Source organism: Cordyceps militaris (assembly GCF_000225605.1).
Source record: "Cordyceps militaris CM01 unplaced genomic scaffold CCM_S00001, whole genome shotgun sequence".
Classification (NCBI taxonomy): Eukaryota; Fungi; Ascomycota; class Sordariomycetes; order Hypocreales; family Cordycipitaceae; genus Cordyceps; species Cordyceps militaris.
In genome coordinates, this window is record NW_006271969.1 from 3,681,942 (window position 1) to 3,705,554 (window position 23,613).

Genomic DNA, 23,613 nt, shown 5'->3' on the forward strand with positions numbered 1-23,613 from the left:
GAGGAGTCTACAACAACTGGCAATATTGACTGAGTGGTAACATTTGGCGGCTCTATTTGCAACTAGTACGCCGCCGTGATTCAAGCGATCTGGGTCATCTGACCTTCCGACCTCTTGAATTGCCGATTATATACGCCTTATCACAAGATGTCCCGCCACCTCAGCAGCCGGCTGATCGTGGCAGTATTGGCTGCTTCACAAGTGGCTGCGTCACCGTCTGTCAACGTTCGAATGCAGGCGGCATTTACTAGCGGCCCCTACTTACTTGAACTACTGTCTGTCAACTATACTTCTCTTCTTTCAGTAGCTATTGGCTAACACTGGGCCAGTGAAACTGCGACGGCCGAGAACTCTTCAGCTTACTTTCCTCTACTCGATCGAATTGCCAGCGGGCGATTCGCCAAATTGTCAACTGAGGCTGAGCTCTATGAAGAATTCACCAGCGTCGTACGAGCTGATGGTCATATTACCAGCCCAGAGGCCCAGTCTACTTTTAACCTAGACCTCTCTTTGCGGTCCTCCATTCCAAGAGTTGAAGCAAACTACCAATACTATGATACCGTTGTCGCGTTATCTGATATAGATACATCGTGTGAAGCATGGGTTCTCTTGGGCGGAAATCAATATTGTACCCCGGAATTGGATACTGCTGCGAAAATTGGGGTGTTCGACTCGTATGGCCCCCGAATCTCTGCCAGTTTCCGGTTGCGTTTTCTCGATTGCTGAACAACTCTGATTAGGAAACTATCAGCTCTGCCATTTGACCGCTCTATAGGTGTTGGCAAAGGTGCAGTGCTCTATGCGGATCCGACATCCCCCAACTTTGGAAAATTTCACGAGCTGCTTCAGAGAGCTGCCAAAGCTGGCGAACTCAATTATCGGGTGCGATACCGTCGCCCTCTAAATGTCAGGAACAAGCCGCTGCTGGTCAGCGGCTTTGGAGTCGAACTGGCTCTTAAACGAACCGATTATATCGTCATTGATGATAGAGCGTCGCAACATGAAGGGGGAGCGCAAAAGCCCTTAAATACTGAAGCCATATTTGAGGAGCAAGAGTCGACCGACATTCGCCCGCTTTCGACTTCAGAGCTAGAGACTCTTGGCATGAAGTCTTCGTCATTCATTCAGAGCAGCAAGTCTCCTTTCGAGACTCTTGTCAAACTCATGCAAGACTTTCCAAAATTTTCCGCATCGATCTCTGCGCACAATGTGTCGACGAGCTTTTCTGAAGAATATCAACGAGGATACCTACAGCGCGTGCCGAGAGGGGTTAACGCATTGTGGATGAATGGTTTGCAATTGATAGAGCGTCAAATTGAACCGTTCTCCCTGGTTGAAATGCTTCGGCGTGAGCGAAAGCTCCTTGATATCGTCCGCAATCTGGGGTTAGATGGAGTTGATGCCATATCACTGCTTGGACACGAAAAGGTCGCGGCATCCAAGTCGGATACAGGTGAAGCGATACGATATGAATGGACTGACAAATTAGAGGACGGTCGTGCTATCGTCTGGCTGAATGATCTAGAAAAGGATACCCGATATGCCCAGTATCCGGACGAACTGAGTTCTGTAAGCTTTAATTCGAGCACTTGTACTCTACCCTAGCTAATCATTTGCAGCTGCTCCAACGCACGTTTCCAGGACAAATACCAGCAATTGCCAGGAATGTTTTTAATGTCGTTTCTGCCCTTGACTTGTCAGATGCCGATGATTTGACTGTGTTGAGCCAGCTGGCGGTGCTCATTACTCGCGGAATCCCGATCCACTTTGGTGTCGTGCCCCTTACGTCCAATACAGAAGCATTGAAGCAGGCGAAGGTTATTCGTCATTTGATCGATAGATATGGCTTCAACGGACTTCAAACATACATTGACGGTCTTGGCGAGGATCCCGATCCTCAATTGACTGAATCAAGCTTCTCTCAAGTTGTTGATAGTCAAATAGCGGCCGCGGATACCCAGGCTCATGAATACGCGAAAGTCCTGGAAACCGAGGAGTTCGATACACATTTCAAAATGGCTAGGGAATGGATTACTAGACTCAAGGCAGCAGACAAAACTGCGCCTGTTTTCTTCGTCAACGGAGCTTTGATGCCTCGTACTGCGAACTGGCTACAAAGCATGAGCATGCAGATTTCGGAAGATCTCCAAACGGTCCAGAAAGGTGTCTACCATGGCGTCATTGGCGACGATGCGTGGGTTCCTGGAATCTTCCTGGAAAGGGCCTTGAAACGCCGCAATGAATATCTATCTATCGACGATGCTCATCCTCTTCGAATTCTAGACGTCAGCAAGCTATACGAAGATCACCAATACCTATTCAGCACTATTCCGGTGCAGAAATGTGACCCGCAAGCAGCAAAGGAGGAGTGGGCCGCTGTAACAGTCATCACTGATGCGACTTCCTTGCGCGGCGTGGAGCTTATACTGTCTGCCCTGGAGTTCAAGCAAAGCAACCCGGGCGTCCAAATCGATTTCATCCACAATCCTGTGTCTACAGAAGGGGCTTCTGATGTCAACGAAGCCTTGAAGGTTGCCACAAGCAGTTCTAGCTTTGGCACGAGTGGCGAGATTGAGAAACTCGTACGCGAGGCGAAGACGGGCTCCTCAAACGGTGACTATGCTATTTCGCTGAAGCGGTTCCTCTCGTATGCAGAGCTTCAGCCAGGCAGCAGCAGTGTGCTTCTGAATGGACGTCTGATCGGTCCAATCGCACCAGAAGATAGCTTTTTGGAGGATGACTTCACACAACTTCTGGGACTTGAGCGAAAATCCCGAATCCTCCCTGTCCTCGAAGCTCTCGACGATCTCGGCTTGGGCGACAAAGTTTATGATCCCATTTCCGCCGCCAAATTGACGTCCATCACCGCCTTATCGACCATACCCAACCTACCAGAAGGCATTTTCGAATCCTCGTCGTCAATTCGATCAACAGTCTATGAAAAATGGGATGCAAACCACACCACAATTGAAGTCGGCGATGCAGAAAGTGCCAGTATTCATCTCGTTGCCTTGCTCAATCCATTGAGTGAGCAAGCTCAGCGATGGGTACCGCTTCTGAGAGTCTTGTCGGAACTTGACGGTGTGTATCTGAAGTTGTTTCTAAACCCTAAGGAGAAACTCGAAGAGCTTCCTATCAAGCGGTTCTTCCGTTACGTCCTCGAATCGAAGCCCTCTTTTGACGAATCTGGCGCCATCAGAGGCGGCCAGGCTACCTTCAATGGACTACCCTCAGAAGCCCTTCTCACACTCGCGATGGATGTACCACCTGCTTGGCTAGTAGCAGCTAAAGATTCCATTCATGACTTGGACAATATCAAGCTCTCTTCGACAAATTCCGACGTCGACGCAACGTATGAACTAGAACATATCCTCATACAGGGTCACTCCAGGGAAGGAAAGTCCAGCCCCCCTCGCGGCGCCCAGCTTGTCTTGGGAACTGCGAAGGAGCCGCACTTGACTGATACAATTGTCATGGCCAACCTGGGATTTTTTCAATTCAAAGCCAACCCCGGCATCTATTCTATTCATCTGAAAGAAGGACGAAGTGCAGACATCTTCAAGATTGAGAGCGTAGGCGCACAGGGCTGGACGGCGGTACCGGGCGATGAGGGTACATCTTTAGCTTTACTTGACTTCCAAGGGACGACACTCTATCCTCGACTCTCCCGCAAGCCAGGCATGGAAGAGATCGACGTCCTGGAGGAAGGCGATGGAAGAGCGGAGGGCATTGTCTCCAAAGGCTTTAAGCTGGCAGAGGGCTTATTGGGCAACGCTTTGGGCAGAAAGTCATCCTCTGATTTGGAACACGCTGAAATCAACATCTTTTCCGTTGCCAGTGGACACTTGTATGAGCGAATGCTCAACATCATGATGGTCTCAGTTATGCGGCACACAAAACACACAGTCAAATTCTGGTTCATTGAACAGTTTTTGTCCCCATCGTTTAAGGAATTTATTCCTCATCTCGCTGAGGAGTATGGCTTCAAGTATGAAATGGTGACGTACAAATGGCCGCATTGGCTTCGAAAGCAAAAAGAGAAACAGAGGGAAATTTGGGGCTACAAGATACTGTTTTTGGATGTTCTTTTCCCCCTCTCTGTTGACAAAGTTATCTTTGTGGACGCGGATCAAATTGTGCGGACAGATATGATGGACTTGGTCAAACTCGATCTCGAAGGGGCTCCGTATGGATTTACTCCCATGTGCGACTCTCGTACTGAAATGGAAGGATTCCGCTTCTGGAAACAGGGATACTGGGCAAACTACCTTCGTGGACGTCCCTACCACATTTCCGCCCTCTACGTGGTTGACCTGCGCCGCTTCCGCGAGATTGCCGCTGGTGATCGCCTTCGACAGCAGTACCAAGCTCTTTCCGCCGACCCCAACAGCCTAGCGAACCTAGATCAAGATTTGCCCAACCACATGCAATTCCAGCTCCCCATCCATAGCTTGCCCCAGGAATGGTTGTGGTGTGAGACGTGGTGTAGTGACGAGAGCCAGAGCGAAGCGCGAACCATTGACCTCTGCAATAATCCCGAGACCAAGGAGCCCAAGCTCGATCGTGCTCGCCGTCAAGTTCCCGAATGGACCGAGTACGATGACGAGATTGCAGCATTGGCGAAGCGCGTCAAGACCACGGACAGCCGCGATGGAAACGGGAAGAAAGCAAACCCGGAAAGAAACAGCAAGAGCCGGAACTTTGAGGAACCCGTCCACACCAAGGATGAGCTGTGAAGGCAGATATATGGTGGACGTGGAGCGATCTTTTTGTTTTGGGGGGAGGGGGGGCTAGCATTGATTTGACTGCGTTTTGAATGCTTGCATTTACCAAAATTTACATAGGACTTCAAGGAGGATATATTTGGCACTTTTAGCTGTCTCGTGTAATGTTGTAAGATGCATCGCGTCCGTCGTAATCTGTGAGGTCTGAATACTCATACGAGATTTGAAGAAGAAAGTAATGTCATGGTACGCAGAAGGAGTATTGCGGTTCAACTACCGACGGCGGCTCGCGGAGAAAGCATTGGTCTCGTGCCATGGCTCAGCTACTGCGGATCGGAAACCACCCAAATCCGGGGATGATCAAGAAGCAAGCGTACGGTCCTTGAAGCCATTCAAGTCAGAACAAATCTTCGGATACTTTCTGCCCATATCCGGGTATTTCTACCTGCTAAAGCTCTCTGCGTCGTGTGTGCTGAGAAGAGGTCCTAAAGAAAAGACTTCTTATACTAGAGGATGCGCGACCATGCTTGTAGAGCCGTAAAACAAAGTGAACTGCCAGACAGGGTATATTCATCAATTCCAGAATACGACTACCGACTTGGTCGAGGTACTAGTCAATAGGCCCTGAACTCGAGGGTGAGCGTAAGAAGTAGTTCCAAAAGAATCATGAATTCGACATCACATCAGCGCAAAACTGCGGCAATAAAGTAGAAGAAGAGTAAATGATCAAAAGAAGAGAAACAGGCGCGTCGTGCATATGATATCGTATGCTGGCAATAAATTCATCCAAAAAAAAAAAGGAGCGAAAGAAGAGTTCATGAGACGCAAATGATCGTGAAGTCAGTGCGGAGCTACGCACTGGTCAGACTCAAGTCGAGCTAGTCTCTCGCTCTTCCTGAATCGAAGCCATCGCAGTACCAGCGCTGGTTGCGCGACTTGCTGGCTGGTTGGCTGCGGAGGGAGACGTAGCGTCTGCAGTGGCGGCGGCGTCCGTTGTCACTGATCTCTTGGCTTGATTGTCAGATGTGGTTGCACTTGCAGGCACGTCCTTGTGTATTGGCGACGAGTGTATCGGCGAGACAGACTGTCTGCCTTGAGAATCGCCGTTACGAACTGAGTTGCGTGGGGAAACCCGACCCATCTAAAACAAAAATTGTTCGTTAGTCTCATCAGCTTTATCTGAGCTCGTTGGTGACTTACTTGTTTAGCCCAACGCAGGCCACAGCTGTTGCAAAGATCTCTCTGGCCACTCGGTCCTCGACGCCACTCTGGTGTATTGCGCGTATGGCAGTTGGCACAATCGCGAATTACGTTGCCAACCCCCTTGCGCCTCTTTCTCTTTTTCTTGCTAGACAGTAAGCCGCCGAGTTCTTCAGCTAAGATTCGGTTTACTTTCTCCATTTGACGCAGCTCAAACTGCCAGCTGGAGCATTTTGTTGTCCTCAGTTCATCAAATATGTTATCATCAGATGCAAGGGCTTCGTCCTGGTTTCCCAGAGCTAAGCCACCACCTCCGGGTTGGGAGATTTGGCCATGCACCGATTTACTGGTAGTAGAACCTGCTGAAGTGGCGGGCGCTAAGGCTCTTGACGATGCTTTCAACAGCTTTGTCTGGGCGAGTAAGAAAGACGGCTTTTGTCCCTCAGTAGCGTCGCCAGGATAGAGTGTAGTTTGAGCTTGCAGGCCTTGGCCTCGTCTGTTGAGGACTTCGTGTTTGCAGGTCACGATCTTTCCGCGTCGCGCCTTCTCCAATGTGCGGCCAAATTCGGGTCTCGAATCTTTGCGCATTAGCTCTTGAATGCTTGTGGCGACAAGCGATTCTGGCTGCAAGTCAAGAAGGGATCGCACGTTCGACGATACGTAGAGGAAAGTGCCGGAAGTTGACAGTTTCGTCCACATTTCGCTATCCCCAATACCGCCATTGGATTCAATATTTCGGCGACTGATAGAAAATACAGGCCTTTTTCTGCCGACAAGAATGATGCATTTGCGGCCCTTACCTTGCTCAACGTACAGAGACCCATGACTCTCGAACCACGTGTACCCGGTCTGCTTTCTTCGAATCCTGAAAACAATATTGACTTGATCACCTGTGGTCGCATCTTTCAACTCTCGAGTAACTGGAACGATGTCGGATGGATGGCATATAGATGACAGCGAATTACCAACTAATTCCGTGGCATCATATTCCAAGACGCGTTTGCAGGCTGGGGAGAGGTAGAGGAAGAGGCCCTTGAGAGAAAGCACGTGTATCACATCGTCGCAGTTCTCGAGAAGCATCTTGTCCCATGACTGACGATGCCAGTCTGACGCGATACCTTTCGCGTTGAACTGTTGCAAGATGGTTGATACGTCATCAACGCCCAAGGTCTGACTGTTATCGGCTTCCCAGAACGCGGAAGAAGGCGGTGTCCATATGTACTGACCAATATCGGTATGCTTGTAGTTGACGGCAACACCACCGAATTCAGAACCAGCAATGGCATCAGGACACTCGACTAAGTCAATCTGGAAGCCAATAAAGTAGCGGACTTCATCCGTATCCCAAGGTATTGGAATCATCGTCAGAAGATTGAGAAAAGGCTTGCCGCCTTTGCGGTAATTGATGAGACTTTGTTGGACTTCTCGCCTCTCCTGTATCATCTTCTTCAGGTTGAAGACAGCGCCGTTGTCGACAAATTCGCGCTTAGTCCCAGCCTCCACTTTCCCATCAGGCGCTTGAAGGAATCGGCAGTTTTGACCAACAATGTCATGGCTACTGTACCCAGTCAAGTTTTGAAAATTATCGGAGACATATATAATCGGGCAGTCGTTCATAGAGACGTCGCACACAACGAATGCACACGACATGTCAACTGCTCCTAGGTGAATTTTGGGGTTCTTCCTGGACGCAACGAGCCACAGGGCCTTGAGCATATCGAAACCACTTTTGGAGTAGATTGACCTCTCCCGAAGCTCCTTGGAACTCGCTGAAGCATTTGGAGTCGTGGCCACAGATGATGGTTGAGTCATCCCTGGCAAAGAAGGCTTTTCTTGGACGGGAGAAACGACGGGACCGGTTGATGATTGATGGCGGGGGATGAGTGGTATCACTGGATCAGCAGCAGGAGCAGTCGCGCCGGGCCTTGAATCATGAGTTGTGTTCAGGCCTGTTTCCAGCTGATTCATTTGGAGCGTGGCAGAAACTGCACTGTCTTGAGGATCCGTGAAGGCGTTATATTGCGCAGCATTATTGAATTGCATAGCGTCGTTGGGGGACATAGAAAGCTGCATGGCGTTTGGTGAAGTCTGCCCCCCGAGTACGGTACTCGAGCCTGGGTCAGCATTGGGAAACATTGCTCCCATGCTAATGTCGGCAAATTGCGCAGATACCAGGTTGCGCATGGCATCGGGAGACAGATTTGGGAAATGATTGCCATCAGGTATCATGCTGCTCAAGCTGGAAGTATCTAGCATGGAAAAGTTGTTAAGCTGCTGCTCTGAAGGCTGAAACCCCATGAAACTGCCAGGCCCTGTTGCGGCGGGCGGGTTCATGGATCCTTGATCTGCCGCCAATGACATGCGTCTGGCGTCTACCTCGTCCGACAGCTGCCGAGGTCCGAAACCAAGAGACGCGCTAGCACGGCGCTGAAGTAGGGTCGGGTTGCCCATCATTTGGCCGTCGAATGCGTTGGAGCGTGACATGCCCATGCTGGGGGAGGGTTGCTGCTGCTGCTGCTGCTGCTGCTGCTGCTGCTGATGCTGGTGGTTCAGTTTGTTTTGTTGCTGCCGCTGCTGCTCCTGAGGAGGTAGCTGGTTGGGAGGATAGTAGCCTTCCATCGCGGCGGCATCTAGACAGTATTATTGTCGTCTGAAGCGCGGACAAAATCGGGCGGGGAGATGTAGCAAATCGTAGCGACGTCAAGGTTGGGGCTGAAGCTGGCAGCGCCCGTGGAGGTGATTAGGGCCGGCGTCGGCGCTCGCAGAATTGAGCTGCGGCAGATTGGTATTGAAGTACTTATGATCGAAACCGAGTATCTGACAAAGGCGGAGGTAAGGGAGTCAAGGCTCGACCTTGCTGCGGCGGTTGGCCGTGGTGGATGTGCTAGCGAGGCGATGGCAGCACCCCTCAGGGATAATTTCTCGGCGGGTAGAGCGGATGTCCTGCCGGGGTTACGTAGGGGGGGCTGGGCAACTTTGTATGCACGTTTATGGAGGGCCGTTAATTAACCCAGAAACGCTACGACCTAAGAGTAATGTTATAGTTAGAGGTCCCAATAAAGATTACGCATCGCGCACCACTAGTCACGCCTACACATACAAACAGGTACTACTAACTAAAGCTAGCTACTAACCTAGGTACCTACCTAGGTAGGTAGGTAGGTAGGCAGTCCTACGACAGAACACCTACCTCATTTCGTGCCAGCGGCCGCCGAGAAGCAGCCCGCTTCACACCCTAATAATTACCATCTAGCTAGAGGCTTGCCGGTAGTCTTAGCCGGTGCTCCAAAAACCCCTCTTAGCAGAGCCGAGGCGTGCTAGTTAGTACAGCTGTAACTAGAATGTTTCATGCTTACCTAGGTACCTATGTAGAAGCCATCCCCTCACCTACATAGGTAGGTACCTAGCATGCGGGTGACAAAAAAAAAAAGTACACTCTATTATTAGTGAACGGAAATAAGGGGAATTAGAATAAGTATAAGCAAGATAAGAGGGATAGTCAAAATAAGGAAAATTAGAAAGAGAAAGAGAAAGAAGTTAATAAATAGTAAGAAAATACCTAGAAAGAATATGGAAGAGGTTAGTGTTCCTAACTGGCGGGTTAATTTGTCCCGCTGGTGCCTGAGTAGGTAGTACCTAACCTGTTACCTGTGTAGGTACCTAGGTACCAAGGTACATATGTAGGTAGGTACTAGAGCGCCCAACCTGGCTGAGCTAGGCTTCCGCTTTTTTATTGTCACTGGTAACTATTAAGGCGCCTTCCGAGTCACTCTGATCGTTTACATCTTCCGCCTACTATGTACGTCGTGTAAAACTATTCATTTATTGTTCACGGATAATTAAGACAACATTGCAAACTAACTCATGATCCTAGGCAGCCCCTCATATGCACCAAGCCCGACTGTGATCGGCTCAAGCACATCCCACTACCAACGAGTATTGTCTATCTTACTATCGCTTTCATCGACTCCATTTCCATTCCTAACTCGTCGGCATTATACAGCTCGACACCGGCCCCAAATATGAGGACCTAGCTAAAGAAGCCCATGATTGTGCGTTGGGCATCTGGAGAGAATTGTTGCAGCAGTGGCATGGGATCGACATTGGCAGTTGTGAGCATTGTCTTGGTCGCTGTGGCGACCCTGTTGGCAGTTTGGCCTCGCAACGTTTCGGCTTCGAGAGCCTGTGCGATGAGAACGAACAGTTTAGATGCTTGGCCCATGACAGTCGGATTACCCCTTTGAGCGAAGTTAGCACACCGTCCATCCTCATTGTTGTGAGTCACTTACTGGTCGATCAGCTCTGCTAGGTAAGCATAGGCATACGGGGCAGCCTCTTCATCGTTGGTGATTGGTAGTGTCTCAATCCACTGTGTAATGACCGCCTGCACGTCGCCAACACTGCTAGCATTGTAATGCAGAATCTTGGCAATCGATGCACAAGCATTTTCTGTAGCATAGACATTGTCGTCATTTCGGGCGTCGGGGATCTGCGTAGCCTGGAACAGAACTGGCAACGTACCACCCAGGAATTGAGACCAGGCGGCACCTCCACGGTGAGCAGCGACACCAATACCGTAGGCTGCTGCTTGTCTGACAGCAGGGGAGGGGTTATGGCATCCATCAATGAGGGGCTGTGAAATGTAGTTCGCATATCTCATGCTTTCGGGGCCGCAGTACTCGAGCACATCGTCCATGATGCACAGGCCCCACTGGCGCTGAGTAGGGTCGTCAGATGTCAGGAATCCTTCATATGTGGGCAGAAGCTTTTCCCATAGAGGGAGAAAAGAAGCCCCGTGGTTCTTGAAAACAGAGTGGAACGCCTTGTTCATGTCGGACAAGAGTGTTTGATCATCCTCGATGGCAATCAGGGTCTCTTCTGCTTCATCTTCCACATCATCTGCTGTGGCACCCTCTCTCTCCTCAGCTCGTTGGGCAACACGCTCCTGGTAGTCAACAATCGTGGAGTGAACAGCATCCATAAACTTGGTCATGTGATCAACGCTGAGACAATCCTTGCCCACCACCTCCACAGACTCGTAGAAGCATTGGTACATCTCAGCGAGTGTATCAATAGCAGGCTCTGCGGCGAGGACTTCAACGAGCTTCTCCACACTTGCGTTCCACAGGCCGGCCAACTCATTGGATGGGCTCCCGTACGCCTTCTTGTAACAGCCCAGCAGCTGAGGCACAAGTTTTGCAGACATGTATCTGACGGGATCGTGGAAAAAGAACGCTAAACCGGGCAGAGCAATAACTTCCATGATGTTAGCGACGTACGGGGCAAAAGCCCCCTCGAGCACCTGTGCGTATACAACAAGTAGTTCAATCGCCATATGCTTGTCTTCCATGGTGCTGGTTCTAATGCCAATCATTTTGCCCTTGACGGGTACGAATTCCCAGCCTTCTTCGCTCTGCAAAGCCTCGGCCTCCTCGTTGTCATTCAGCAGTTGAATGTCAGCCTTGGACATCGCCTGCTCGAGTAGCGGGGGCATTACGCTGCCCATGAAAGGTACAAAATCAGAGCCGAGTACACGGCACATGCGGCCCCAGCAGTGCATTAGGTACTGCGCCTGAGGGTCGTCTGCATCGGTAATGCTGGCTTGAATATTAGCCAGTAGATTGACAAGAGTCATGGCGTCCTGGCCAAGTCGCTCTTTTCCGACAGCAATCGCGATTAAAGTGGCACACTCCATAGCCTTGGCGCGGAGAAGACGATATTCCTTTTCACTTTGGTTCTGCAATACATTCACCAAGAGCGGCATCAAAGTATCATAGTACTTTGAAAATGCGGCCTCGGCAGCATCGGCAATAGTTGCGATAGTGGAAAGGGCCTGCTCTTGCACATATCTCATATCACTCTGGAGGAGATTAAAGAGATGAGATAACAGATCGTCCAGATATGGCTCCAGGGTGGACTTCTCGGCCTCCTCGCAGAAGTTTACCAGGGCTGCAGCACCATGCGACTTGACTCTGTGCTCAGGAGAGTCTAAAACCGGTATAATAGCCTTCAAGACGCGGTCATAGTATTCGCTTTGCATTGTGGGAGCGAAGTCCGTACTCATCTGGCCAAGGGCATTGCAACCAGCCCATCGGACACGAGGATGGGGATGTTGCAGCGCAGGAATGACAAGATCCAGAACCTGGTTAAGTTCACCAACCATCAGCTCACGGCAGCCCTCTGAAATGGCAGAGATGGCCATCAAAGCAGCATGTCGGTCTTTCCAACCAGACTGCATCATACGAGGCAGCCAGTTGAAAGTGGGGGCAAGGATGGCCTGCCCACCGAGTTTATTTGCCAATCGGTCCATGGCTTGCTCTCCAGCAACGTGGTTTTGATCGCTTTCGTCCTGATCCAGCTATGATCGTGAATGTTAGTCTCGAAACGTACGGCTCGGGACTTGTGCATTCCTTACATCGTCAGAGGCGAGCCACTCCGCAGCGTCATCGTCGTCTTCGCCGATTTCAGTCATCAAGCTCAGACACTGAGTGATCATGTCGGACGTAAATGAAGGGTCCTTTCGGCACATCGAGGGGGCGTATTCGGCAAATGTGGCCATTAGCTCCAAAGCATTCTGTCTGCAAACATCCTCAAGTTCTTTATCTTGGATAACAGATACGCAAAACTGGACGAGGTTTTGAAAAAGCTGCTTGAACATTTTGGGGGCAATCTCGGCCAGTTCGATGAGCGCGACGAGAGCTTTGCTGAGGTGGTCCGAGTCTTGGGAGTCTTTAATCGGCGGGAGGATGTTGAGAACGTCTGGTATCAAGGCAAAGTACTTGGTTCGGCTCTTCTTGTCGATCGTTCTGAAGAAAGCGGCGAAGGCATCCATTGCAGAAAGGCGGACCTTGAACGATGTGTGAGGAGGAAGCTCAAGTTAAAGTAATCTGGCATTAACGTACATTGACAGCGTCATCTTTGAATCCTTTTTGGAACGCCAGGAGGACTGCATCGGCTTGGTCCTGTCCGATTACATCAGGTGTCGTTGTGAAGACACGGTAGGCCGTCTCGCGTTTCTCGGCCTCTGGTGCCTGTGTGAGCTGGAAGAGAGCTTGGAGCACGTCTGTCCATCGGTCCCCTGTAAAAGCTTTAGTACCACAACCCGCAGTCATCGAAATCGGCCGGGGAAATGCTCCGACTCACCACTTTCGTTGTATTGACGCGCAATTTCAGCAACTGCATCGCCAATTTTGTTGCGTACGGCTCTGTCCGTCTCGCTGCCCAAGGTTTCCAGCAGCTTTTGACGGATAACAGCAGCCTGGTCTTGGGCGATTGAAATGAACAGGTCCATAGTCTGGCCATTGTCGAGTTTTCGAGTTTTAGAGGAGATTCTTCGGAAAAGTAAAGCAGCAAATGACCGTGTCTGTGAAGGTTAGTCGCCAGTATTTGGAAGGGTATGAATAATAAAACGGACCTGTTCGTCTCCGGCGCCTTGGATCTGTTCAGCAAGGCCCATGAGAAGTATTTCCGGGCGACGGATAGTCCAGTTACCGTGAAGGTGCTCTTCAGCCCTCGTGCGGATGGAGTTGTCGGCGGATTGGAGGCCTTGGAGCAGCTGCGCCAGCTCACCGTAAATGTTGGCAGACAGTACTGACATGGTGGCGGTCGTAGTAGTGTCTCGCTTCAAAAAGAAATCTATGGTAGGAGAATATCGTAGCGGTACAGTGCACACGAGTATTAGAAGACTTTTTCGTGCCAGAACCTGGCTAGCAGGCGAGCAACAGTAGGTAGGTAGGTAGGTAGTAGAGACTTGAGCGGGGGAGGGGAAGCGTCGCTGTGACAGCACCAGATCGCTTGGAATGCTGTCGAACTCGGCCGGTGATCAGACTTGCAGGATCTCAGGTATATAGAGGGAAGAAAAGACGGAAGAAAAGACTGGGAAGGATTCTGCGCCGGAGAGCAGTCAAGCAGCTTGTGTTTGGGTATCCAGACGCGCGCTGTAGCCGCGAGGGGTTATGGAGGGGAAGAGGCGAGGAAAATTGTCAACAATTTTTTATTGTTTAGCTGCGCCAGGCGGCCAGAAAAATGATAGTATTCCCCACCAAGAGCGAGAGAGCCTGCTCGAAAATCTCACACTTTTCCTCGAAAATTGCAATTCATGAGTAAAAAAAAGTCACACATGAAAAAATGTTAATTCTTTTCTTTCTCTAGAATAGAGACTCTCACCAGTCTTTACAGTGCCCAAAAGGTTCAGCATTGACGAGTTGGTGGCTGCTCCGGGGCCGTGGCACAAGGTAACTAACTAGTGGCGCTTTTTTGTTTGTGTTGTGGCGCGAACAGGCCAAGTCGCAACCTCAAGCACTACGTTAATACTTAATTATTGGGCAGACACGGACATTCAGATTGGTTCACTTTGATAGGCCAGTAGAAAGGCCGTCTACATATATGTTTTCAATATTGACTCATGACATAGTGCCTTATGAGCTGCGCAAGATTTGGCAAAAGGTTAGGCAAACTTGAAATCAGAGCATGGTGGCAGTGACAACCAGAAGTTCAAATTGGTCAGCAGGACGTCGTCGAGTCTTGAGAGGCGAAGCTACACCGCCCTTGTAACCTGTTGGTGCTTATCGGAGTAGTGAGCAATAACACATCTGAGGCGTCTTAACTATCTGGTTGGTACAGAATCGCTCTAATAACGGGGTTCAAGACGTAGTTAGCAGAAGCAACAAAGCTCAAGCAAATGGCAGCCAACTTTCAGGCTTCTGCTCGTGTCCTTGACGCAACTAAACGAGGTCCATTGTCACGAGTCATGAACTGACGATCATGTTCAGGAATCGAGTAACCCAAGAACCAAAATTTGCCTAACGATTGAACAAGTACTTCGTACTTCGGCTATTCCATGGCAAATGTAACTCCTGGTTAGGTGCGCAATAACTACCTAGGTAGGTACCTACCTCCTAACCAGGTAGGTACCTTGAGTTGCTCACTCAGCTAGGTACTTAGGTATCAAACAAATATATACTATATATCAACCGTTCTCAGTTCCTAAACAAGCGAAGCAACGCACATATTCCGACTGGTATAACGAACAATTAATTCCGATTATACAGTGAGAGGTGTTTTTCTTTTGCTCCCAAGTCAGGCAGCCCGGGAGTTTGGGAGACGATCACAGTCCCCACCCCCGCTAGGTACTTAGCCAGAGGGTTTATCATTGTGACGGGCGAGACAACTTCCCTCGCAGAAGAAAATAATCGTACATCACCATCACCATCACCATGGCATCTTCCCCAGAAGCTAGTGCACGCACAGTCGCAGGTCAGAGCGAGTCTTCACTGCCAGAGCGATCATCTCCTGCGTCCGCGTCTGCAGCTACGGAGCCGGCACCTCGGCAACTTCCCCGACGCAGTCCGTCCAATTCCAGTGTCAATATTTCCGGGCATCGTCACAGCTTCGCTGAGAATATGCGCACGATGCCATCTTCCCCACGACACCGGCCTCCTTCGTTGACGCAAGCCGCCGTTCAAGAGTTGATGAATAATCCACCAACGAGAAAACACAACAATTCCAAATTCACCGGCCGGGATTGGAGAGACATTACCGTGGGCGAACTCGTTTCTCCAGAAGATGTCTGTTGGGTTGAGCTAGACGATAGCGTGGAAGAGGCAACAAGAGTGAGCATACATTAATCATCCTGCAGACACAAGGATTAAATCCTGACATTGTACAGGTGTTGCTGAAAAGCCCCACCAGCGTCGTCCTGGTTCGTGACTCTCAGAGCTCGAATAGCGTCACGTTAACTTTCGATTTCGGCGATTTGAATACATACCTTCTTCTTGTCGTTGGTTTAACAAAACCCGAGGATGATCAAGTCGCTCTCTTCAACGAAATCATATCCAAGGCCCAGCAAAATCAAAAGGTACCCCTTCGCATATTACAATCATTGTTTTGCAGAGAAGCAACAGTGCAACTCGACGCCAGTAGCAGTTTGACCCAGGCCGTCGAGATTCTTGGCAGCGGGATACACAGAATTGTTATATCCGACTTAGCCAATCATGTCGTTGGTGTGATGAGCCAGCTTCGTGTGACCGATTTCTTTTGGAATGAGGGTGTGAATTTTCCCACGATTGAACGACTCTATCCCGCTTTGCTACGTGATCTCAGTATAGGGACACAAAATACTATTTCAGTCAAGTATATCAAATCCTAGTCTCTCAAAAAACAGAATAGCAGTCGCTAACTCTGGCTCAGTTCTGACTCACCTCTCTCGGAAGCACTCACAACGATGAATGAAGAAGGACTGACGAGCGTTGCTGTTATTGATAATGGCCACAACGTGGTTGGGAATATATCAACCAAGGATGTTCGCCATCTTACCAGCACTTCGAGCGCCCCTCTTCTCAACTCTTCCTGCATGCACTTCATTTCGATCATCCTGAATGAGCGTGGCGTTGAACAGGGTCAGGACACGTTCCCGGTCTTCTATGTTAACCCTTATTCAAGTCTAGCACATACTGTCGCTAAACTGGTGGCCACAAGGTCACATCGCATGTGGGTAGTGGAATCTGCGTCACCTTCTCCCTCTACCCCAGCAACGCCACTGCTCTCCGCGCAAGCTTCCTTGACACCCACGCCACCATCTCCGGTGCCGGTAGCTGCGGTGCCGGCTTCTGCGCTGGCTGGCGCCCGCCTATCTGGGAAGCTAACCGGGGTCATTTCATTGACTGATGTCCTCAATATTTTTGCCAGGACCACGGGACTGAATCCGGGCGACCCTGCCCAGAATCGCGCGCGTCGCCGCAGGAGCTCCAGCAGCTCCGTTCGGCCCAGTCTAGATCTGACTAGAGCTACCACAGAGGCGCGTCGGTAGTGTAGCTCAAATATCTGTGATCCTCTTGTCTTTCGTATTTAAGGCGTTGTTCGCACCTCGGAAACTGGAGGATGAGAGCTGTAGTTATCCGGAGGGCAGGTGTCCTTGTTTTTAAAACACGAACACGTTCTATTTCGGCCACTTCATTTATCAATCCCCGCTGAATGTATTTAATGAAGCTTATGGAATCGCACTCGATGCTGACTAGCAATTCCTCCCTGGGCTTTTTCTAGCCGTATGCTCCTAGCCAAAGAACATGCGTCGCCTAACAGATGGCAATCTCCACATTTGGCTCGGGTCGCACTGCTGGCTCAACCGGGTTGCTCGTCATTGCCAAGATTTGGCTGTGAACCTTTGCCTTTGCACGCTTTCCTCCACCAGGCTTTGATGCTATACCATTGCATTTCTCACACTTGTGCCTCTCTCCTCTCATTCTGCTTCGCTCCCCTTTCTAAACACGGCCCCTCGCACTGTACGCTCCAATCTTGCCTCTGTACCAACACGCCCCGGCCTTCATCGCTTCGATCTAGGCTACCGGACCGGGGATCGGGTTCCTATCGCCAGTCTGTTACCCCAGCAGACTGCGACCAGGAGAATACAATCTCTGCGAACTCATGCATGCTTCAGCCTCGTGCATCCTTGGCGTTTCATCTTGTTTGGCGTTTTCAAAGGGTTCGTTTGCACCAATCTCGCATGATGATTGGCAACCGGTCATGTCAAGATGACAGTGAGCCAAATTCCGGGCTATGTAACAGGGACCTAGATGGATCAGCACTTTGTTATTCTCGACCTCAGTCCTGTCCAAAGCTTGGTGATTTCACAAGTTTGCGGTCCGCAACCGCGGGATTCCACCCCCCTCATCACATCTTGAATCGCCAGCTCCCTTCGAAAGGTGACACGAGGCTTGGTGATCTTTCAAAGGTTGTAAATCAGTTACGAGCTTTGAAATCAGCACCAAAGAAGCCACGTGATGAAGATTTAGTAACCTTCAACAACGCCTCTTGCAAATCTATTCAGATAGCTTCTATTTCGGATTCAGAAGCAGACTTGTTTTCCAGTGCAGACAATGCGCGCACAGCTCCTACTCGAGCGGCCAGAGAACAGATATCTAGCTCGAATCAAGTTTCCTTACAACGATCTCGGTCGACTTTGGACCACCGCACCTCGCGAGTCAGTCTGCACAGGCGGAAGAAGTCCACTTCTCAGCTCACACGCATACTCACTTATGAGCTCTCCGATAAAGCGGTCGTGGTACCAATATTCGACGTTGCCCGCACCGTTGAAGCAGCCCACCGATCCCTCACTCAAAATCTTATTCCATATTGCACAGCAGATCGTCACTTGACACTTAAATTTCCTTCCAACTCATCCCACGGCGTTTACATATTTCTGGATCTGTCGAATATTGAAATAAGCTTCCAGAAAGCTCTGAAGAAGAGATACGGCGTGGCAGACGCTGCAAGGTTCTCACCTTTACCACGGCTCAACTTGCAATTCTTGACGGAACTACTTGTTCGTGGACGCTCCTCCAGAGGGCTTCACGTCGGGTGCTCTATTTTTCCTGGTCGAAAGGAGCCCAGGTACGTGCAAGCCTTGCGTAACCTTGGGTACCAAGTGGATGTGCGGGAGCGCAAACGTGTTGACAATGGTGGGTTGAATGTATCCCAGAGCAAATTACCGTCCGCACTCGGAACAAAACCCGGCTCCAGATATGTTGAGGATCTGGTCGACGAAACACTCCAGACACGCATCGCCGAGGCCGTCATGGAACATTTTCAGAAACAGGGTACCATTGTCTTGGCCACTGGCGACGCAAAGCCGGCACAATACTCGGATGGATTCTTTCGCTATGTCGAAAGAGCCTTACGCATGGGTTGGAACGTGGAGCTCGTCGCCTGGCATGGTAGTCTATCGTCTTCATGGAAAGACAATGACTGGACTGCCACATGGGGCGAAAAGTTTCGCGTCATTGAGCTAGATAGCTTTGCTTATGACCTTCTGGAAGTTCAATCATAAACAGAAAATCACCAACTAGGCGTACCACCTCCGCCTTCACATTCCGGCGATTGTTTGCAGAGGAACACAACTAGATAATATTTTCGATCTACACCTCGTCTTGAGCTTGTGAGCGGCATCCTCCCGAGTCGATATACAAGAATGCAATCACCATATGTCTACGAAGATGATTGGGTGAGGATCTGAAGGACTTCACTAGTTGCTCTTTGTGTGTCGTGAAACTGGAATTTCATTGAAGGGCAGCTAGATACAAAATAGTGCGAATGAACAAAACATACATCAGACGAGAAAAGTAACCGTCGAACTAACGTTAGTCACTTCTTGTACAATGGTCCAGTGGGGATATTATAGTTGATACCTCGATTGATAGAAAGCTATCTCGTATAAATTCCATAGTCGATTGCGAAAAGATATGTGCCGCAGGACAACCGATGGAGCACTTCATCCATGCTATGCCATCCAGGGAGAGATTCGCTTCGAATTCCACTCTCCCACCTAGAAAGGGCACCGTTGGACGAATCAAAAGATTTTGCAAAGTAATTTATAAATCACAATTGGCGACAGCACCGTTGATTCCCCAAAATTGGTCAGCATCAAATGTCGATGCAGCTTTCGTCTTCCAGAGATCATTGAAAGCGGATAAAAGAATGATATCACCGGGACTGGCAGCGAAAGCCTCTTGTATAGAATCCAAAGCCATCTTCTGGTTAGCGAGGCCTGGCACAGCAACACCATTGGTAAGCCCCTTGGTTGGCCATCCAGTCTCGGTGATGATAACTCTCTTTGAGGTTGACAGAACAGATTTGACGCGATCGATGGTTTTGACCAACCAACGTCCTGCGTAGGAAGCAGTGGTGGTACTATCGAAGAACGGATGAGCATTCATGGCACAGTAATCTGAAGCGTCACATAGTTCGGGATGAGCCTGAACCGCCATGAAGGTATCAACAGTCACAACCGGACCCTGGTAACCTGCCGCGCGGAGCATGGATCGGGCAGATCTCATAACGTTGATAATAAGGCTGGGGGATGCCTGGCCATTATTGACCAGCTCATTACCAACACTGACAGTGTGAACCATATTCCAATCACCGTTGATACCAGAAATAATCTTGTGGGCTTCGTCTTCAACAGTGGAAGGATCCCAGATACCTAGGAACAGCTTCATTCCCGTCTTCTTGGCAGTCTTGTACATCATGGCGACTTGGTCGCAGTCTGTGCCGTAGACACGGATGACAGAGTACTGTCCAGCAATTTTGTCAATGTCATCGTCGATATCTTCCTGACTCTTACATCCGTGGTCAGCACGGTAGGGGGTATACGAGACACCAAAGAGTTCTGTAGAATTCACTCTGGGGGGTGTTACCGGGATACCAGATGGCGAATGAGTCGGGGCAGGCACGGTCACGGTCACGGTCTGCGTGATCAAGGATGTCATGGTCGTAGTAATGGTTGGTTCGGCAGTTGGGTGCAAATTTCCAGTCACGTAATTCGACGCCATTTTGGGAGGAAGACGCAGAATTGTCGGGTTCGAGGTTACAACCTCATCGTTATCGTCCCAAACAACAACCTCGGGCACATGAACGGCGGATTCGACTTCGTAGTTGAAGACGACGATATTACTATGCTCATCATAGCCACTACGGTCAATGGAATTAGCAGCTGGCGTAAATGTTAGACACCAGCTCTTTTTCGTTTCTGACGCAGGATAACGGGGATGTATCTCACGCGTAGGGTGGCAAGTGATAAATGGCACAGCGACCAGAGCAGCGGCCAGGGTTCGTCTGAAAGTCATGTTCTGACAATAGGTATATATAATTAAGGTCAAGAATGGAAGAATAAATGGCGTAGGAAACAGGAAGATAATAAAATTGTGTATTCTAGGGATGTCAGCACCAGGTAGTAGAGGATGCGAGAGGTGAGCGCAGCACAGAGTAAAGAGCAAGTCGAAACAACACGCCGGCGTTGCTATGGGCCTAAGCTCAGTATATTGGTACATTGCACACACTTCGAAGGTATCTAAAGCCGTCAAAAAATAGAGCGTTCTAGAAATGCGCCGCGCAGCGCCATTGAGATAGGTAAAGCAAGAGCGAGCGAGGGTGGCCGTGGAATGTTAGCTGGGGCCAAAACACTGTTGGCGAAGGCGGTGCGCACTGGTGCCGGGGCAGGGTCAAGAGAGCTTCGAGTACTGAAGATATGGAAAACAGCAGACAACAGACTACCTAGGTAAGCAGGAATTATTTGACACTTCATGTCCATGTGCACTTTTTTCTCAACCAGCGCACTCTGCGGCGGTTCGACTTGCGCCGTGCAGTTAGTGGTCCATGAAAATTGAGCATTGTTTACCTGTATCTGGGTATGGATACATCGCCCTCACTACCTACCTCTCTTGAGTGTAATAAATGTTGCCAGATTTTTCAAAGAGATCGATGAGCCAGTGTAGTCAGATCTCGGTGTGTAACAGCAACGGTACGAAGAGAATAGAGACAGCAACTATGCATGGTGACTGTTTTTCAGTCTATAAATTAATAATATTATGTGTTCTAGAATATTTACCACCCACCTTTTACCGTACTGAACCTATGTACACGTGAATGAAGTTGCAAGCCCCCGTTTCTAGCCATTGAGTTCAGATAGCTTTGGCGGTTGGCTTCCGCGTCATGACTTTGCTGATTGCATTTCGGATGGTAACGCCAGCTTTCTCGATGTCTTTTTTCGATAGCCCCGATGTTATACAGACTTTGAGAGCGGGTTGCACGAACCAGTCATTCGTCTTTGCCGTCATGATGTTGGCATACATGCGAGTTTTGAGGCGAGAAATCATTACACCATTAGCCAATGACTGAAACATATTAGCTTTGCAATTGTGGATGCCGGCGGCGGTACATACCTCGTCAGCACAGTCCATCAGCAGGCGTTCTTGGTCATCAATGCTGAGATTGCGTGACTGGATCACCTCAGGTTTCAAGACCAAGAGCATGATGGGATTGTCGAGATTGCTCGTGCATGTGACCCATTCACTGCGAGGGTCCAACTGAAGCTTCATAGTCCTGATGTTCTCGCGGCACTGGTTCACAATATCAGGGCTCGACTGCAAAATATGCACAGTCTCGCTAGCTGTCATCGCCAGCATGGCTGGCAGGGCTGCTGAATAGGTGTAAGCAGAGGAGGTGATTCTCTGGTGTTCAACGACATCCTTTGCACCAGCACAGAAGCCACCACCAGCACAGAGAGGGCCAGAAAGAGACCCGACAATCATGTCCACCTGTTGAGGATCGACATTTTGAGCTTCCGTCAGACCGCGCCCTGTACGTCCAAGGACACCGAACGACCAGGTTTCATCCAAGATAATTCTGAATTTGTATCTTTCCTTTAGTTCGACGAGTTTAGGTAAATCGGTAGCATCGCCAGTCGTTTCGAATAGTCCTTCTGTCACGACGAAGCGACGAGTCAGTTTCTTGAGTTTGCTCTGTTCCTTGACAACAGTTTTCATAGCTCTTTCCAAGTCCTCCATATCGCCGTGGTTGTACCATTTAATATTGCTTCGCGAAGCCTGGAGTCCTTTGCGGATGGAGTAGTTGACACCCTTGTCCGCAATGATGACATCTCCTCTCTTACAAAATGTCGGAATGACACTAGAGATTGTAGAAAACGATTGGGCGTATACGATGCAGCCCTCCGTACCAAGATATTCGGCGATGTCCGCTTCTGCTTTGACATGGACGTCCTGCGTGCCGTAGAACTGGGGTGGGCCACAGGGTCCAACACCATAAGTGCGAAGAGTCTGGATCGCCTTTTCCTTGATCTGTTCATTCGAATTGAAGTTATAGAAGTTGTATGAGGCGAGGTTTGTAACCGTTCGTCCAGTGGATAGCTTCACTTTCGGTCCCGTTGGACTACAAGCCTTGATTAGACTCGCGAGTTCAAGCAGGTGTCACCATAAACATACCCAACAATAATAGGGAGCTTCTCGTTCTCAGTTTCCTCCAATGCGGTCTGTTCAGCAACTAGCGGCTCCGGGATCCAGTCGTCCACTAGCTCTTCAATCTCCTAGATCTGATCAGCAAAGTTCATGTACGAGCAGCAGGTAACGCAGGCGAACATCTTCTTTGAGTTTGACAAAGTTCTGCTTGTGCGTCGAGTATGATGGCGACAGCAGATATCGGATAAAGAACAGCACCAGAATAAGCTCGATGGCAGATCGAACAGGGTCGTTCTGGTAGCTCGATTGTATGTAGCGAATCAAAACAGCAGAGCCAGGCACTTTTTGGAAAAGTGAAGATGCAACATGCACTAAGTCATGTGCCTGCCTGTTGAGACTGTCAAAATCCATGCTTGATGAAAGATTTGGTGTTCGTTGTCGTGTGCTTGTAGATGGCAGATCAACTCCCGGCAGACCCGAGCATTTTGTGCATTCTGTGGTAGGCGCAAGACAAGTGGACAACTCAGGGGTACACGATTTGACAATGTACACGACAGGCCCACATCGCGTTTTTTTGCAGTGGCGCTTCACTGGGCCTTGTGGGGGCTATGTAGTACTAACTCTAAAAGGTCACCCAGCATCGAATTGTCATGCTATTAGACTTGTACAACTAGAAGGAGGAGCTGGTTGGAGGCGGGGCCTCGAGGTGAATCAGAATATGCAGAAGAACAGGCAATCTAGGCACCAAGTCAACTACATAGACAGCACAGATTGACAAGGTACACTGACGGCATTTACTATCCCTCGTTCAACAATACTCCTTCTTTCACTCCTTGAAAAACGTACCAACCAAAACTTCTGTATTAACCCTATCCGAGACAAAATGATCAAAATAATAACAGAAACAATCTAATAATCGGTACAATGGTTTGTGATTTCCCAGA

At 49.6% G+C, this 23,613-nt stretch overlaps 6 protein-coding genes across 6 annotated transcripts; 2 read left to right on the plus strand and 4 right to left on the minus strand.

Moving 5' to 3' along the window:
- Positions 1-147: 147 nt before the first annotated feature.
- Positions 148-4,736, plus strand: CCM_01179 (UDP-glucose:Glycoprotein Glucosyltransferase; the record flags this gene model as incomplete). Its single annotated transcript, XM_006666336.1, has 4 exons — positions 148-275; positions 330-674; positions 741-1,569; positions 1,620-4,736. The coding sequence occupies 4 exons, from the start codon at positions 148-150 to the stop codon at positions 4,734-4,736; spliced, it is 4,419 nt and encodes a 1,472-aa protein (XP_006666399.1).
- An 856-nt stretch (positions 4,737-5,592) lies between these two features.
- Positions 5,593-8,543, minus strand: CCM_01180 (Zinc finger domain-containing protein, GATA-type; the record flags this gene model as incomplete). The annotated part of the gene is made up of 2 exons (XM_006666337.1): positions 5,593-5,865; positions 5,925-8,543. 2 exons carry the CDS (start codon positions 8,541-8,543, stop codon positions 5,593-5,595), a joined length of 2,892 nt encoding a protein of 963 aa, XP_006666400.1.
- A 1,411-nt stretch (positions 8,544-9,954) lies between these two features.
- CCM_01181 (Armadillo-type fold domain containing protein) lies at positions 9,955-13,521 on the minus strand (the record flags this gene model as incomplete). Its single annotated transcript, XM_006666338.1, has 6 exons — positions 9,955-10,162; positions 10,214-12,273; positions 12,340-12,771; positions 12,827-13,002; positions 13,068-13,287; positions 13,339-13,521. The coding sequence occupies 6 exons, from the start codon at positions 13,519-13,521 to the stop codon at positions 9,955-9,957; spliced, it is 3,279 nt and encodes a 1,092-aa protein (XP_006666401.1).
- Positions 13,522-15,334: 1,813 nt separating this feature from the next.
- On the plus strand, positions 15,335-18,747 carry CCM_01182 (Cystathionine beta-synthase, core; the record flags this gene model as incomplete). The annotated part of the gene is made up of 5 exons (XM_006666339.1): positions 15,335-15,535; positions 15,592-16,055; positions 16,113-16,347; positions 16,401-16,572; positions 17,495-18,747. The coding sequence occupies 5 exons, from the start codon at positions 15,335-15,337 to the stop codon at positions 18,745-18,747; spliced, it is 2,325 nt and encodes a 774-aa protein (XP_006666402.1).
- A 541-nt stretch (positions 18,748-19,288) lies between these two features.
- Positions 19,289-20,542, minus strand: CCM_01183 (cell wall glucanase (Scw4), putative; the record flags this gene model as incomplete). Its single annotated transcript, XM_006666340.1, has 1 exon — positions 19,289-20,542. One exon carries the CDS (start codon positions 20,540-20,542, stop codon positions 19,289-19,291), a length of 1,254 nt encoding a protein of 417 aa, XP_006666403.1.
- Positions 20,543-21,376: 834 nt separating this feature from the next.
- CCM_01184 (serine palmitoyl CoA transferase subunit LcbA) lies at positions 21,377-23,080 on the minus strand (the record flags this gene model as incomplete). The annotated part of the gene is made up of 4 exons (XM_006666341.1): positions 21,377-21,589; positions 21,638-22,643; positions 22,697-22,797; positions 22,826-23,080. The coding sequence occupies 4 exons, from the start codon at positions 23,078-23,080 to the stop codon at positions 21,377-21,379; spliced, it is 1,575 nt and encodes a 524-aa protein (XP_006666404.1).
- Positions 23,081-23,613: the final 533 nt, after the last annotated feature.